The 14,898-nt window shown below is 36.1% G+C and overlaps 1 protein-coding gene across 1 annotated transcript; it reads left to right on the forward strand.

Annotated features, from left to right (window-relative positions):
• Window positions 1–7,017: 7,017 nt before the first annotated feature.
• Window positions 7,018–14,872, forward strand: LOC145779462 (nicotinamidase-like). The gene is made up of 6 exons (XM_082591057.1): window positions 7,018–7,149; window positions 8,023–8,169; window positions 8,869–9,003; window positions 9,673–9,879; window positions 10,412–10,516; window positions 13,220–14,872. Exons 1-6 carry the CDS (start codon window positions 7,063–7,065, stop codon window positions 13,277–13,279), a joined length of 741 nt encoding a protein of 246 aa, XP_082447183.1. The 5' UTR covers window positions 7,018–7,062; the 3' UTR covers window positions 13,280–14,872.
• The last annotated feature ends 26 nt before the right edge of the window (window positions 14,873–14,898 follow it).

Raw genomic sequence — 14,898 nt, forward strand, 5'->3', positions numbered from 1 at the left:
TCAATAAACTTTGCCTTGCTTCGCTTGCTGATGATGTATTGTTTGCAGGGCCGGGTTAAGGGTACTGTAGGCCTAAGGCTGTTCACTAGAGAAGGGCCTAATTTTGCACACCAAGCTGAAAAAAGTAATAAGAATACATAGCCTACATAAAAAATTCAAATTTTTTACTGCAAAATAACATAGACATAACAGAAAAATGGGTCATGATGACGCGTAGGCTAATTGGTTTTGGAAACAAACGCGATTTGTTGTGTCAAATTTGAAGCAGATGGAAAAGATTTTGGAAAGAAAGAAATGGATAGTAGGTACCTATGGTAATACTTTACCTAATGACACTCTACTGTAAATCAGGGGTTTTCAACCTTTTTCCCACCGCGACCTCCTCAGAGAAATCAATGTAATCTCGCGACCCCCCATAAAAGTATTCAACAAAAGCATATTTAATGCAAAATTTAACCAAATTTGATTCATGCCAACATCCAGTTATGTTTAGTTTTGCTGTTCCAATGTAAACTTCCGAAACGAAAAACGATGCGTGCACCTGTAAAGTTGCTGAAAGAACTTTCCAACAAAGTAGCCGACATTAATTTTTTTTCAATGCCATTGAAAACGATACTGAGAAATCTATATTTTGCATAGGATTCTACATAATTTTGCTTTTTTACCATAGCGTGGTTCCTGGTTAACTTTAGTCTGCACAAAACAACGTACAAGAACTTGGTGAAAACTATCGAATGTTTTCCTATAGTTAAAGCCTTTGCAATGTCTGAAAGCTTAAACGATATAATAACCTCAAGTAGAGGAATGGTCGATTGCGAAAAAACAGAAAAAACACAGTTTTAATCTTTTCTGGCAAAAAAGAATTGAAAAGAATACCGTACACTGGAATTTCAAGCGCCTCGCGACTCTCTGAAAAACGGCTCGCGACCCCAGGTTGAAAACCCCTGCTCTAAACTCAATTTCGTTAAAGTGGCGCCTACGTGATTTTGGAAATGTGCTCTTCATATGTAGGCTAATGACTCAACTCGGTCATTTGTTTTTAAGCAAATACTGTAGGCTACTGTATTGGATCTGTATCACTATCAACCTTACAAAAGTTTAACCTTAAAAAAAATTGGGGGCCGAATTCTTCCAGGGCCTAAGGCTATATAACCTTATTAGCCTAATGGTTAATTCGGCCCTGATTGTTTGAGGGCGCCCAGACAAAAATAACCTATTTTTAAACATTTAGTTTCTATGAACGTACAATCGCTTGTCTTGGTTTTGTTTGTTTCGAATTCAATTATTTCTTGAAGAATTTTATTTCTTTTATTTTCCTTAGATTAGACAGAGTTGACCATATTCTACACAAAACACAATAAACCTAATAATAGCTGAATGAAGTCTATTGTCATAGGCCTACCATAGCCTATTTTCATCACCCAAAAAGAGGAAATGTTTAGTAAGCAAGTAAAATGCCAGTGGATTTTTACGTTTAAACAATTTTTACATCTTCTTAGATGATTATAGGCCTATGTAGCAAAAGTGACAAATAAAAAAATTAAAACATAATCATTTGTCAGATTCAGTCAATGAACATTTTGCTGTTCATTTGATTTTCTCCACAGAAAACATGCGTTTTAAATTTGCATTTTGAGCCATAATAGCTTATTGCAGAGGAAGAATTGCTCGATTGTTAAGAATTCATTAAAAACAAATCTATACTTATGCAATGTTTGAACTATTCTGTCCATTTTCTAATGTGTCATCATTTAAACAAAGTTAATGCGAGCTAGCTATCAGGTTTAAGACGCCTTTGCACTAGCTTTGGTATAGATCGAACAATTTAGCATCATCAATGCCAATATTTTTCTCTGACAGATACTTCCACACACCGCTGAAAAGCGTAATCCTATTCTTTGGCGTAAGACAGCATAAGCAATAGGCATCCAATCAAAGGATGTGAACTCTGAAAATGAAATTAGTGGTCTAATCATCCAAATAGGCAACACAAGAGTCGAACAATAGAAATACATCTGACATGGTCATCGAGTGACACTACCTTAATTCGTTTGCCACAGAAATAAATGTATCCACCATATCCATAGCAAGCAATGTATTGTCAACCTCAAACTCAATAAACATTTTTCTTAAACAAGGATAGCCTATTTCTGTCACAGTTCACAGAAAACATAATTTTCTATTTTGGTATCATTGCTCAGCCTTATTTAGCTTTCGCCAAGGTCACATAAAAATAAAACCTTGTTGAAAATGATAGCAATGAAAAAAAGAGGACATTTGAGCATTTTCAAGTGTCCTCGGACTCTCGGAGGACAATTCGTTTTTTATAAAAAAAGAGGACAAATCCTCCTAAAAGCGGACATATGGTAGTCCTAATTGTCATGTCTTCATTCTGTAAGGATATGACATATTGCAATTTGCAGCGTGAATCCATGACTGGTCCACTCTATGGAAAATGCGTCCTTTTGTTCGTCGATTTGATGTTTTCAGATGTTGAATCAATGAGAAAAGAACATATTTTGCGAGTTGGACTTGTTTAGTGATGGTCAAGTGCTCAGGCTAGTAGTGTTGACGGGGAGTTCCAGAGGTTTGTTTTGGACCCTGGAAGCTTTCAGGAGCTTGTAACCTTTCTGGGCAAACAGAAAACTTGAAGAAACCACGTCGTACGATAGATTATTTGTTAAATTAATTGAATCTTGATCCTTGGACTAGAAAAACTTCTTTTAGAGCTTAATCCTGGCAGTTTCGCATATGGTAGGCTACTTGTGAACAGTGACGTAGGAACATGCTATGCTGCCGCCCCTGGCTTTCGTTGAAAATGCCGCCCTAAGTAGACTGCAGCAAATTTTGAAATTGTTTCATGTTTAAGCAATCTTTTTCAATAAAAATAATTACAAATAATGTGCCGCGTCTCAGAAGTTCTATATTGCTTGAGAAAGAAGCCTCACTGTCTCAGCGTTAAGGCCAAAAATAAAAGATAAAAAATGAACAACAAATGTATTAGGCAAATAAAAGATCAATACCCGCCTCAAAATTGAACTTTTCGAGCTTTCGCCGAAGCAAAATCAGCGATTATCTTCAAAATCAAGTTTTTGAACGTAGTCTCTTTCTATAGAAAGAATCGATAGAGCTGATAGCCGATCATCACTCGTGGTAGAACGTAAATAGCCTACGACTTTTTAGCTGTTGTTCTTTCCTTAAATTTTTTAAGGTGTGCTAGCTGTCTCTTTGTAAGTTAAATCATTTTCTTCTTTTCCTTTTTATTTATTTTTGCATTACTTCATTTCTCGTGCTGTGTGCACTGTGCAGCCTCATTTTGCCGCCTCCTTGCAGCCTGCCGCCCCTGGCGCAGAGCCAGAACCGCCAAGTGGCTGCTACGCCACTGCTTGTGAATGTGATGGCTCATTTGAACTACTGACACAGGCCTGCTGGTCACCGACTTGGACAGAGTGAAGTTTCTGATTGTTGAAATGTTGTTGCTGGAATTATTAGGCTTGGTGCCGTTGAATGGAGAGCTATCCTTAGGCCTATAATGCGTTGCTAAAGCGCACACTCCGAGAGTCGAACCAGTGCCGCTTGATCTTGAAGCTTTTTCGTTCACGAAATCAAGCGCCAACTAACTGAGCTATCGGGGATTCGAGGCTATTAAAAAAGTAGCCTATGTTTTTCTTCATCATCAAGATAAAGTTCCTATTCCTCTCGTTGTTCCAAAAAGTGTTTTTATTTGGGCCCGATGATCTCATTGGCACCGGGCCCAAATTATCCACTCAATAGCCAATGGCCATGACTCAGCAGATGCATTAAAAATGCAGGATTTTCTCAAGTTGTGTATGGGAAATACCCTCCAACAAAAGAAGCCTTTCAAAGATAAGACGTCATAAATAGAAAGCAAGATTGCCAAATAGACAGTTTAGCCTGTGAGAGATTTAAAATTTTTGACAAAGAGCTTACTTTGTAAAAATAAATTAATTTGAAAAATTTTGATAAAATACTGCTTGCAAAACTTATTTTGAACAGTTATGGTTTGGTGGATGAGAGTATTTGAAAGAAACCTCACTTCTTAGTTTGAATTTTTTTAAAAAATTGCAAGCAAGATATCTTTGTTTAGTTTTATGTCAAAAACAATCTAAACATTTTGTAAAAACTAAAAACAATGCTTAGTTAAATTAAAATGAAAGAATATTTTAAACAGCCCCAACTCGAACTGCTTTTTAAAACAAAAAAGAACTTTGAAGCTTGGTAGAATGGTTTTGTAAATTTGACAGATTTTGGTCATTTTTGGCAAAACATTAAAGTTTGTTTGGCAACACTAGAATAGATTTGTTGTTCATGCCAACCCAAAAAACTAATATGCAAGCTCATGCTGATTTGCGTTTGAGCATCACAGAGTGACAGGAGGAACTATTGTGCAAGAAGATTCAAGCTTAACTTAATTTTCTTAAACTTCGAGTAGTGTATCATAATACTTCCATTTTTTATGTTATGCTTATTATAGCAAAGGAAATTCGCCCTCCCCGATAGCTTAGTGGGTTTGCGTGTGACTTTGTGAACAAAGAAGCTTCAAGATCAAGCGGTGGGCTACTGGATCAACTCTGGGGGTGTGTGCTTGGGAAACGCACGTTAAGGACTGCTCTCCATTTGGCATCACTCTGCATCTAATGGATGGAATAATTTCTCAGCAACAAAACTTCGACAACCAGAAAACTTTACTTTGTCAATCTCGATGAACAGGCCTGTGTCAGTGGTTCAAAGCATCTAGTTTCCCAGTCTAAAGATAAAGTTTCAATCAATCAAATACTCGACTTGAATAACAATTTTTAAAGTTAATGATGGTCAGAAATGTGTAGATTGACAAGCAACGTTGAGGTGGTTCCTGACCAAACATCTTCAAAAGGGTGTCAGTTTATGGACAAGACAAAGTAGAAGCAGCTGACTCAACAGTGTATTGTTGTCGCTTTTACCTTTTTCTAGACCTTTGATATGCTTGGCATACATTGTTTTTTGTTGTGATGGTCAGAAATAAAAACAAACTGTTCAAACTGACTTCCATGCTTCCAGTAGCCTGTTGTCTAGCATGTATAATTCTCTATTCTCAATGTGCAGACTTTTTTTTATCAATTTTTTACTCCTGATAATAACATACAGACTGAATGTAAATGACGTAAAATATAAAACAAAGACTGCATAAAAAACATTTTAAGGAGATATGTTTTTACTACAGATGAAGGGATAAGCTATTTAAAACTGGAGCTGGTGTACAAGTCTCCGTTGTCAATATAAATGTTACGACGTGAATACTTAATAGCCTATAAGTCAAAAATTGGAATTCACCAAGACATATGGGGTGAAATGTGTTAACAGTAAAGTAGCTTCACCTTATATGATATGTTTGGTCAATTCCAATGTATGATGTCATAGTAGTTTTGACCAGGATGGAGACTTGTACATCAGCTCCCTAAAATTTATATCTTATGTTCAAAACTTCCCTGGCCTGTTGTTTCAAATTTTATTGTAGTTTACCCCCTGGTAACTTATCAAAATTCAGGCAAATAAACAGGAACAGTGGGACAGATTGCAGCATTTCTGGAGTGGTAACAATGTAAACCTTCCACTTTAGAAAACCAACAACTTTACATGAAGAAGCTTTGTTTGACAAAAGGAGTCACTTTTTAAACTAGAATTTTTTCAGATTTGATTTTGAACAAAAGCATACTCTGAACAGGAATCTTTTTATGATGTGCAAGGCCTTACAAAATTTTAAATAGAAAGTGGTTAAATTCAATCAGTATTGGGTAAATGTGGTTATTTTGTTAGATATTTTATTAATCTGAAATTTTCTAAACACCCTATCAACTTTTAGGTGACAAGTAGTGTGGTTGAATCCTGGATGAACATTCATGTCTCACATTAGCCCGCTTAACAGACTATTATAAGGCCAAGTGTCTGCAAACATAAATAAAAATGAATTATAATCTTAAATCATACAGAAAGAAACACAGCTTACTCAATTTTTTTGTCTGTGGACAATGGACATTGCTTCTGAGAGAGTTGATTAATTTTAAACTTACAGCAATATTGTGCATATGCAAATCTTATCAAAAACATTGTTCTTGTGTGTAGATTTCTCAGTAATAAAAAGCCATTTCTTCTTTTTTTGTATTCCACACTGTGGATCAACATGTTAATGCTACTTGGAGCCATGCACAGATATTTTTATTGGTTTTAATTACCTCGTAAAAATATTTCAATAATAAGTATACACACATTAGCATGTAGGGTAGGACTACTAAATGAGCTTTTCTACAATTAAATAAAATTGGCGTTGTTAGATTAGTTACAGTTATATTATTTCTCCACAAACAAGCTCTTATTAACTTGAAGCCAGAAAAATTGTATCATAATATGGGGTCTGCTACTATTCGGTGAGTCCGATTCGGTGAGTCTGATTCGGTGAGTTCCTAACTTCTAACCCCTAACGTTAACTCCTAACCCCTAACCCTAAAACGGCAATGATAATTAGGCTACGGTACCCGATAATTTAAAAAAAAAATTGAAAAAATCCCCCGTTAAGGGATCGGACTCACCGAATCGGACTAACCGAATCGGACTCACCGAAACGGGCCATTCCGCATAATATGTTATGATAAAGGCAGCATTTATACCGGGAGGGGACACCACCCAAGGAAGTGAGTTTTCTTTCTCAACAAAATACCATAAATTGTGATACAATTAGTCTCATTGTCATATTGCAATCTTTCAATGCATGGGTAATTGGGTATGACAAATTAAATTTCATTGCTCCAAGAAATCATAGAAAAAGAGGAACACCTTAAAGATACAAACTCACTTTTTCAGATATAAGAAGGAAGTTTCAATGTTTTATTAGTATGAAAAAATAAAGCAAAGTCTAGGCAACCTATTGAAATGGATTTCATGCTTTTATCTGGCCTTGAAAATCTGTTGTTGCATACTTGTTTCCACCACAATCATGTAAACTTTTTAATCGTTGCAGTTTTTATAGTATATCATACGGTATATAATACATTGTTTAAGCTGCTAAAGATGCCCAAAACAGCATTGATAGTTGTAGATATGCAAAATGATTTTCTTACTGGAACTTTAGCATTGAAGGAGTGTCCAGCCAAAGAGGTAACATACTTTGTGCAGAAAAATATATCTACTGTATTCTGACTACTTTTCTCTGAGTCTATTATTTCCATGTTTCAGTGTGGTTAATTGTTGATACAGTGCTTTAATCATAGTGTTGTTTATCAACGTTGCACCTAATGCCATGCCGAAATTGGCACAAGTGAATTGATGACTGCAAGGTCTCTTGTTGTTTTCAGCTACTTTATTTTTTATTCATCATTATATATATTTTTATCCTTAACCAGTTAGCTGCAATACAAATGCAGGTATTTGGATATATAACTGTTTTATGGGCACCAAAATATTAATATCTATATATATTAGCTCTAGATTTGATATGACATAGTTTTTATAAAGTTTGATATTAATAGTAAAAAAAGTAAATTGCTGATGTAATCAGTTTCATCTCGGTTATCTCAAATTTGTTATGGAAAATATAGTTAACTCTGAAAATAAAGCATTACCATACTTACTTGGAAGCAAATGTACAAGTTGGCTCAGTTTACTTTATATAGATATTTTTGAAACTGCAGCTTGACTTGAAAATGTAATGGACGTCTGTTAAACTGAATGTTTAGTGCGGCAAGTTTGTTGTTTTGCTTTGTGTAGTATCTGTCTCGAACATGCTTTATAGTTCAGGTTTTGTCACTATCCAAGTTCCTTGACTACTGATGTATTGGAATGCATTTGCCTTATTACGCTGATGAGAAACAAAACAAACTAAACAGAAAATGATGTGTTTATGACGTAACTATAATTATATATAATGTTTGCATCTAAGATGCTGCAAAACGGTTAAGATTAACAGGAAGCCTTTGTAGTTAACATGTATGTATATATTTTTTTAACTCCATATTGTTTTTTATTCCACAGAATGGAGAGGAAGTGGTTGAAGTTATCAATTCTCTCACAAGTCTCCCCGGTTGGGATTTGATTGTCTTTACAATGGATTGGCATCCCGATGATCATATTTCGTTTGTAACCAACGCCCATAAGTACAAACAGCATGAACATTCAAAGGTAATTTTCTTCACGTGCTCTTTTAGAACTTGATTAGCACATCATCACGCCTACCCCGGCTATGGTCTTTTGCACTCTCTCGTTGGATGCACATTGTATATATATATGTTTTTGTTTTCTTCATGTACGTTTTTTTTACCACCGAACAAAAATAAATGATGAGCCTTGATTAGCACATCCTGAGATTCGACCCAGCGCCACTTCATCTTGAAATTTTCTTGTTCATGAAGCCACACCAACTGAGCTATCGAGATGGACTTGGCAGTCCATTCTCGCAAAGACACAATTTTATTTCGAACCATTCTGTTTGTTTTTGGTATACATTTTTTCATTTAGAAATTGTAAGTCTAACTGACAATAACAATGCAAGTAGAATAAAAGAGGTTTAGCTTTCCAGATTTAATGTTACTATTACCATGTTAAAACATGGAGCAACAAAGTGTTTAAGTGCTTGATATCATTAGCTTACTTTTTTATGTGGCTGTGTATGTATAGTTGTATACACGTTTATTATCGATTCTCACATCTATGGATGTTTGTCTAAAAATATTACGTAATTTATGTTTTTATTGAATGATAAACACATGTGATGACATTTTTATAATGATTTTAAATTTGATAAAATTCTATTTGCTACTTTGTTAATCCATGTCATCATTTTCTTTAACGTATAATAATTGCTTTCTTGTATATCTACAGATCGAATGCAAACATGCCGAAGTGTACGATATTGTTTCCTTTTCTGTTGAAGACGAATGCAAAAGAGACCAAATTATGTGGCCCCCACATTGCATACAAGATTCCTGGGGTGCTGAACTGCACAAAGATTTAAAGGTTTGTTTGAAAGTTTTGTCCGTTTTTTTGTTTGTGACAAATGTGACATGCCAATCATTTTTGTTTTCAATAGACCCTGTTGATTTTGTATATTGCCTGAGAACCTGCGTGCGGCACTGGCGTTGGTGCTTGTAAGTTTTTCTACCCAACACTTTTTCTGGGTAAACCCTATCAGTATAATAATTCCCTGCTTGTATAATATCAGTATAATAATTCCCTACTTCTTGCTACGAAATTCAATTAATTTTAACTCACAAATCCACCTATCGTCAAAGCGTCATAAGATGCTTTAACCAAATTTAAATCAATAGTTTATCCACTAAATCGACGCCCCGAGTTTGAAATCGAATGGAAACGTGCGCAGTGATAAAGTTATACTCGACATTGAGCCAACGATGCGACCATGGATACGGTCAACTCCCGTAGTCTGTTTTTTTCTTCTGACGGTGTTGTAATAATGATAACATTCATATCGCATCATGTCCGTAATGCAGACTAAGCTCCCAGGCGCTGTGCGTGACAATGGTGAGAAAACAATTATATCTTATAGGCGTAAATCTTATTGTTCATTGCAATAGAATGTTTTCAATTTAATTCTAAATTCATTAAAATTTATAGCTTTCATTTTACAACTAACGATTTATTGAGCGACATTTGTTGTTCTCATAGGTCCCTGAAGAAGCCGCCGTGGTTAGGAAGGGGAGCAGATTGACACTAGATTCATACTCTGCCTTTTTCGACAACGATCGACTAAATGAGACAGAGTTACGACAGCTGCTTCAATCACATGGTATAGAACGAACATGCATCTGCGGTGTCGCCACTGATATATGCGTGAAGTATACTGTGTTTGACAGTCTTGATTTGGGCTTCCAGGTGAATAATGTTGTATATTTGTTTTATTCTATATACAGTGTTTAAGTTGTATCTATACAGTAGACCTTCCAGAGTTGCAGGCAGGCGTCCACCTTGTTGTATTTCAACCTTGTTTCATGATTCGCATTACTACTTGTCAAAACTACTATGTAGGTTAAGTACCTGTCATATACTGTGCATAAAAGTTCTGAAGCAATGGCAACACTTGTAACAGCTTACGGTATGTAGTCAAACGCTCCCGCCACATACTGTGGAACCGAGTTCAGACTAGAAACTAATCCATTGTTTGGTATGTGACGTGTTGACGATTCGGCAGTACCGGAACCGGATGTGTCTATGAAAGAAGAGGAAGGAAGGTGTTCTTATCATGGGGTAAAGGTGTTCTTACCAGAGAGGTAAAGGTTCTACCAGGCATTAGGGGAAAGGAAAAAAACTTGACTACACATGGACACAATCCACCAACGTCCGCCCTAGAAAGTCTGATCATGCTTTTGTGGGACATATGTATAAAATTTGTCTCTAAATGCTTCAGACTTACTTAGTCGAGGACGCCTGCCGAGGGGTGAACGGTGAAAACATTAAACTCACCAAAAAGAAGATGGTGGAAGATGGTGTGCGTTGCATAACAAGTGACCAGGTATTTGTGGTTTGAGTTATTGTTTAGCTAACTTTGTTAGTTGTGGTGAGCAGTGATGGGCATTATCGGCGATAAATTTTTATCGCCTATCGTTATCGCTCAATTATTTTTTCAGTTATCGTTTATCGTTATCGCCAAAGGCAATATTTGATTATCGCCGATAAATTTTATTTCGGATCAACACACAAGTGGAAAGACCATGAAAAGTAATATTTTTACTAGTCACCTAGTTAATGAAACTAAAATTGAAACTAGTTCTTCTTCAGTGCCTGAAGTGTGTGTGCACAGGTCGTTGTCAGGGGAGGTGGCACACCCTTCTTGTGTTTTCTTTTTCTCGTTGGAAGTGTTAGTTTTTAGTAATTGTCGTAAAAAAATAAAATCTCTCTCGTCAAAACATGAAACTTACTGTTTTAAGTGCATTAAATCTTTAGATGAGTAGATTAACTAAAATTGCAAGAACTTGCCTTGAGACGTGCGGTTTTGCCACAAACTCAGTTAAAAGACAAAATTCACACTCAACAACAAAACAAGATCGGTTATAGACTGTAAGATCGATTTTTTTCTAGCTTGGCGATATAACTTTAATCCAAAAATAATAACCAAATGCGTAAGTGCCATTTAACTTAAAAAGTTAACCCATTTGTGCCGAAAGGGAAAATACTTGAAAAAAATTTTCGGAAAATTTAAATATTGCATAATTATGACCTAAAAATCATATCACAATTATTTTTTTCCTAATTGTGTTTGTACTTTTTGAGAAAAATGCCGTCCTATATATAGGACGCTAGGCAAATCCGTTATCAAATTTCACAAGTTTCTTGTGCGTAAAAGCGTTATTACGTTTTACTTATCGCTCAAAGTGATAAATGGGAAACGTCTTGTTCATGTCTTGTCATGTCATTATTGTCATCGAGCATTTTATTGAAATGAAAGTTCAAAGAATATGAAGATGAGAATTAGCAAAGTAACACATCACTGAAACAAGTCATTGTGGAATATAATATTGCTTGAAGCATTTAACATGCAGACCGACATCACATTTTTGCATCTTGTAGTAGTTTTTGCATGACAATAGGCGCATCGAGTTGCGTGGTAAAATTATGCTAAATACAGTATAACCTTTCTCATTTACCTATGCGACATAGCCTACCTCAATCAAATATTTTTATTCTCACTAATACAGTGCCTATATTGCAATTCCATCCCAACAACTCAGCGTTCTGCCATTGATTAATGATAGTGTTCACAAAGAAAACAAAAAAAAATATCTGAAATTATCAGTAAATTACGATAATTATGTTATGTTCTAAAATAAACACGACTGATTTGACAAGCTTGATGGATTTCACAGTATGCACATTTTTACTACCAATAACGCTTAAGATTACCGATAAATTTTCAAGCATTTTGCGTTTTTTGGAATTTTTTCAATTAAGCCTATTGCTGACTTTGCTGTAGCCTAGGCCTAAACAGTCCTAGCAGAAAGCAAAATATTAAGTTTGGAATTTTTTTATGGTATTTTCTTTTGATTTAATTATTTTGCCTACTGCACGTAAGCGGCAGTGTAACTCAATTGATAAAGGCATCCAACTGGTATCTGAAGGTATAAGCACGGCGGTTACCTCAGTGGTTTGATTCTGGATAAAGAGGTTGAAGATTCGATACCCACTGCCGCTGTTGCGATTCTATTCATGCATAACTTACAAAAAGTTTTGTCCCTTTACAGTATATTATGTTCGATTTTTCGTCATGTTGATGAAAACAGTTCGTGCTGCATGGGATGGGCAGCGCTAACCAAGAAAAAAAAATATCGTTATCGGACATTATCGGCGATAATTTTATCGTTATCGCTTAACTTTTTTTGATTTATCGTTTATCGTTATCGCTTTAGGCATTTTTCGTTTATCGCTTAACTGAAAAATGAGTTATCGCGCCCAACGCTGGTGGTGAGGTGGTTTAATCATCATCATCACGTGCCGTCTCCGATCCGAAGGTTGGCTGTCATTTTCAAGTACAATGTTAGCAATACCTTACCCAAAACAAAAGACGTCCTTTTTACAATGATTCAATTTCTGCAGACGTTAAATCAATGTAAAAACGACTGGTTTGCCGTCTAGGATACCTAGAACAAATTATGTTCTTTTACGTTAATTCATCGTTTTCAGACATTTAAACTATGTAAAATGGACGGATTTTGCTGCCATAAAAGTTTTCCACCTGCCATACCTATTAAAGTGTCACGCACAATCCCTCGCTACTGGCGAGAATGCCGCCCGCGGTTGTTAGAGTGGTGCTCACACCCTGCTGTAACGTTCTTGCCACTAGCGTTTTCTCCAGGAGCGGACCCACGTAACAACATTAGGGAATATTTTCAGAAATTTGTCTTTGTCTTACGAAATGTTAATCTACTGTAAACAACAAAACAGCGTTGATGGAAGAGGGAACAAATGTGCATTGCAACTCTCTGTGATAAAACAACGGGCGACAAGATGGTTGTTATAAAGACAATGCCCAATCTGAGGTTGCTGGCACACTGTAAATCTAGTTACCGTACGGTACTTTCTAACGTTTCTTCACTGTTGCGTCTCTTGTTTCATCTATTTGCGATTCATGCATTTCATTTGCAGGTTATGTGCTCGTAATTTTTACCTTATTGACTCTTAGGCCTGTGTTTAAATTTAACTGTTGTTCCTGTGGGCTTAGGTCTCTTCGCTGTTAGAAGAACCAGGGCAGGCCGACCAGGAAGAAATTACCAAGTTTTGAAGATCCCGTTCCGCTTCAGTAACTGTTTTTATTGCGTGATTGTAACTCATCATCATACGATTCTTAATCATCAAACAATCGTATGAAGACTCATGTAGGCTATATTGCAACAATTTGTGCATATTAGTTATCTCTATGCTTCTTAGACAATATGCTTTTCTCAAAAATTTAGATCAAATCACTTTGCACACAAGAGTTAGCAACTATATAGATGAAACGTGTTCCTGTTTGTTCGATTCCAAGCTCTTGAATTTCGTAACCTTCGAATGACCGACACAATCAATGCACAAAAAGTTGGTTTGCTTTCTGGGATCGTGTGCAGAGTACTTACAAACTTTTATATTGTGCTTTATATCTTGTTTTGTTTAATTTAACTGTCGGGCTGTGTAAAAGCTGCCATTCTATCTTCACTGTGGTGTGCAGTTTCTTCAATTATAAAATGTATTGTTTTAATGTTGTTTTACATCCACCACCACATCGTAGATTGCAACTTGTATGCTATGCATGCCATCATGTTTTAGTGTACAGTGCTGTACACGACTTGGCCGATATGTACCTTCCATTCAAAATTCATTATCAAACCGGTTACCGTATGGTAGTTTAGCACTTCCTCCGCACCCCTAACTTCCAACTACTACAATGCGTGTTTTTACAATGATAATTCGCGATTAACTAATCCGCCACACATTTATCACCCCCTCCTGTAGACAAATTCTGTTTTGTAGTGTAACACAGCACCCTAGTATTATTCATATAAAAGTAGAACTCGGTTAATCCGGATTCGATTTGACCGGCGATTCCATCCGGATTAGGCGAAGATCCGGATTAACCGATGACGGTTCTATCAAGCCTGACGTTACCTAGATAGAAGGGTATCGGTAAAAATCACTGAAATTGAACGCATTAGTGTGGTCATCTGTCAATTCCGAGACGCGCGATCACCATATTAGCGATAGAATTCTTTTGAAATGCAGTATGCATGTAAAACGAAAGTATTTGTAGACTCTGCGTCTAACGCAAGAACACACTGGCAAAAGTTATATCTTCAGACATGCGTGTCGGAATAATCTGTAGTCACTCAAAACTTTTGAAAACAGTAAAGAAGACGAGTTTCTTTGGAAAACTTACAAAAAATCAAACAAAGTCTTCTATTGGAAAAACATCACCGACATACCGCCGAAAATTCCACCGACATCTTTTCAAGTTACAGTACGAGTTTGAGCATTTGCACACAAATTTTGCGTTAGGAGGGATTACTGTTCATGAAAAGAAATCCGCAATAATTTATTGCGTCACATTAACGGAACAATAGATAAGAAATTTCTCGCAATAAGCCACGTTACGTTTTAGCATAAAATGGCAAAACTGTCGGAAAATCCGGATAAAGCGATAGAGAAAGCGCAACTTTTGTCCGGAATAGGCGAAGATCCGGATTAAACAATCCGGATAATCCGAAGCCGTTTCTTAAGAAAAAGATTACAAATCATTTGTACTTCCAGTTTCATCCGGATTAGGCGAAGATCCGGATTAACCGAATCCGGATTAACCGAGTTCTACTTGTACTATTTTTTCAATTACACGTTGAAAGAGGTATCTTGATTTACTGTATACGAATTCCA

The sequence above is a fragment of the Aplidium turbinatum genome, chromosome 11 (assembly GCF_918807975.1).
Source record: "Aplidium turbinatum chromosome 11, kaAplTurb1.1, whole genome shotgun sequence".
NCBI lineage: Eukaryota > Metazoa > Chordata > Ascidiacea > Aplousobranchia > Polyclinidae > Aplidium > Aplidium turbinatum.

Coding starts and splice junctions, on each gene's coding strand:
- LOC145779462 (XM_082591057.1), top strand. CDS start 7,063: ATGCCCAAAACAGCATTGATAGTTGTAGATATGCAAAATGATTTTCTT. Junction 9,004..9,672: donor AACTGCACAAAGATTTAAAG/GTTTGTTTGAAA, acceptor TTGTTCTCATAG/GTCCCTGAAGAAGCCGCCGT. Junction 9,880..10,411: donor GTCTTGATTTGGGCTTCCAG/GTGAATAATGTT, acceptor TAAATGCTTCAG/ACTTACTTAGTCGAGGACGC.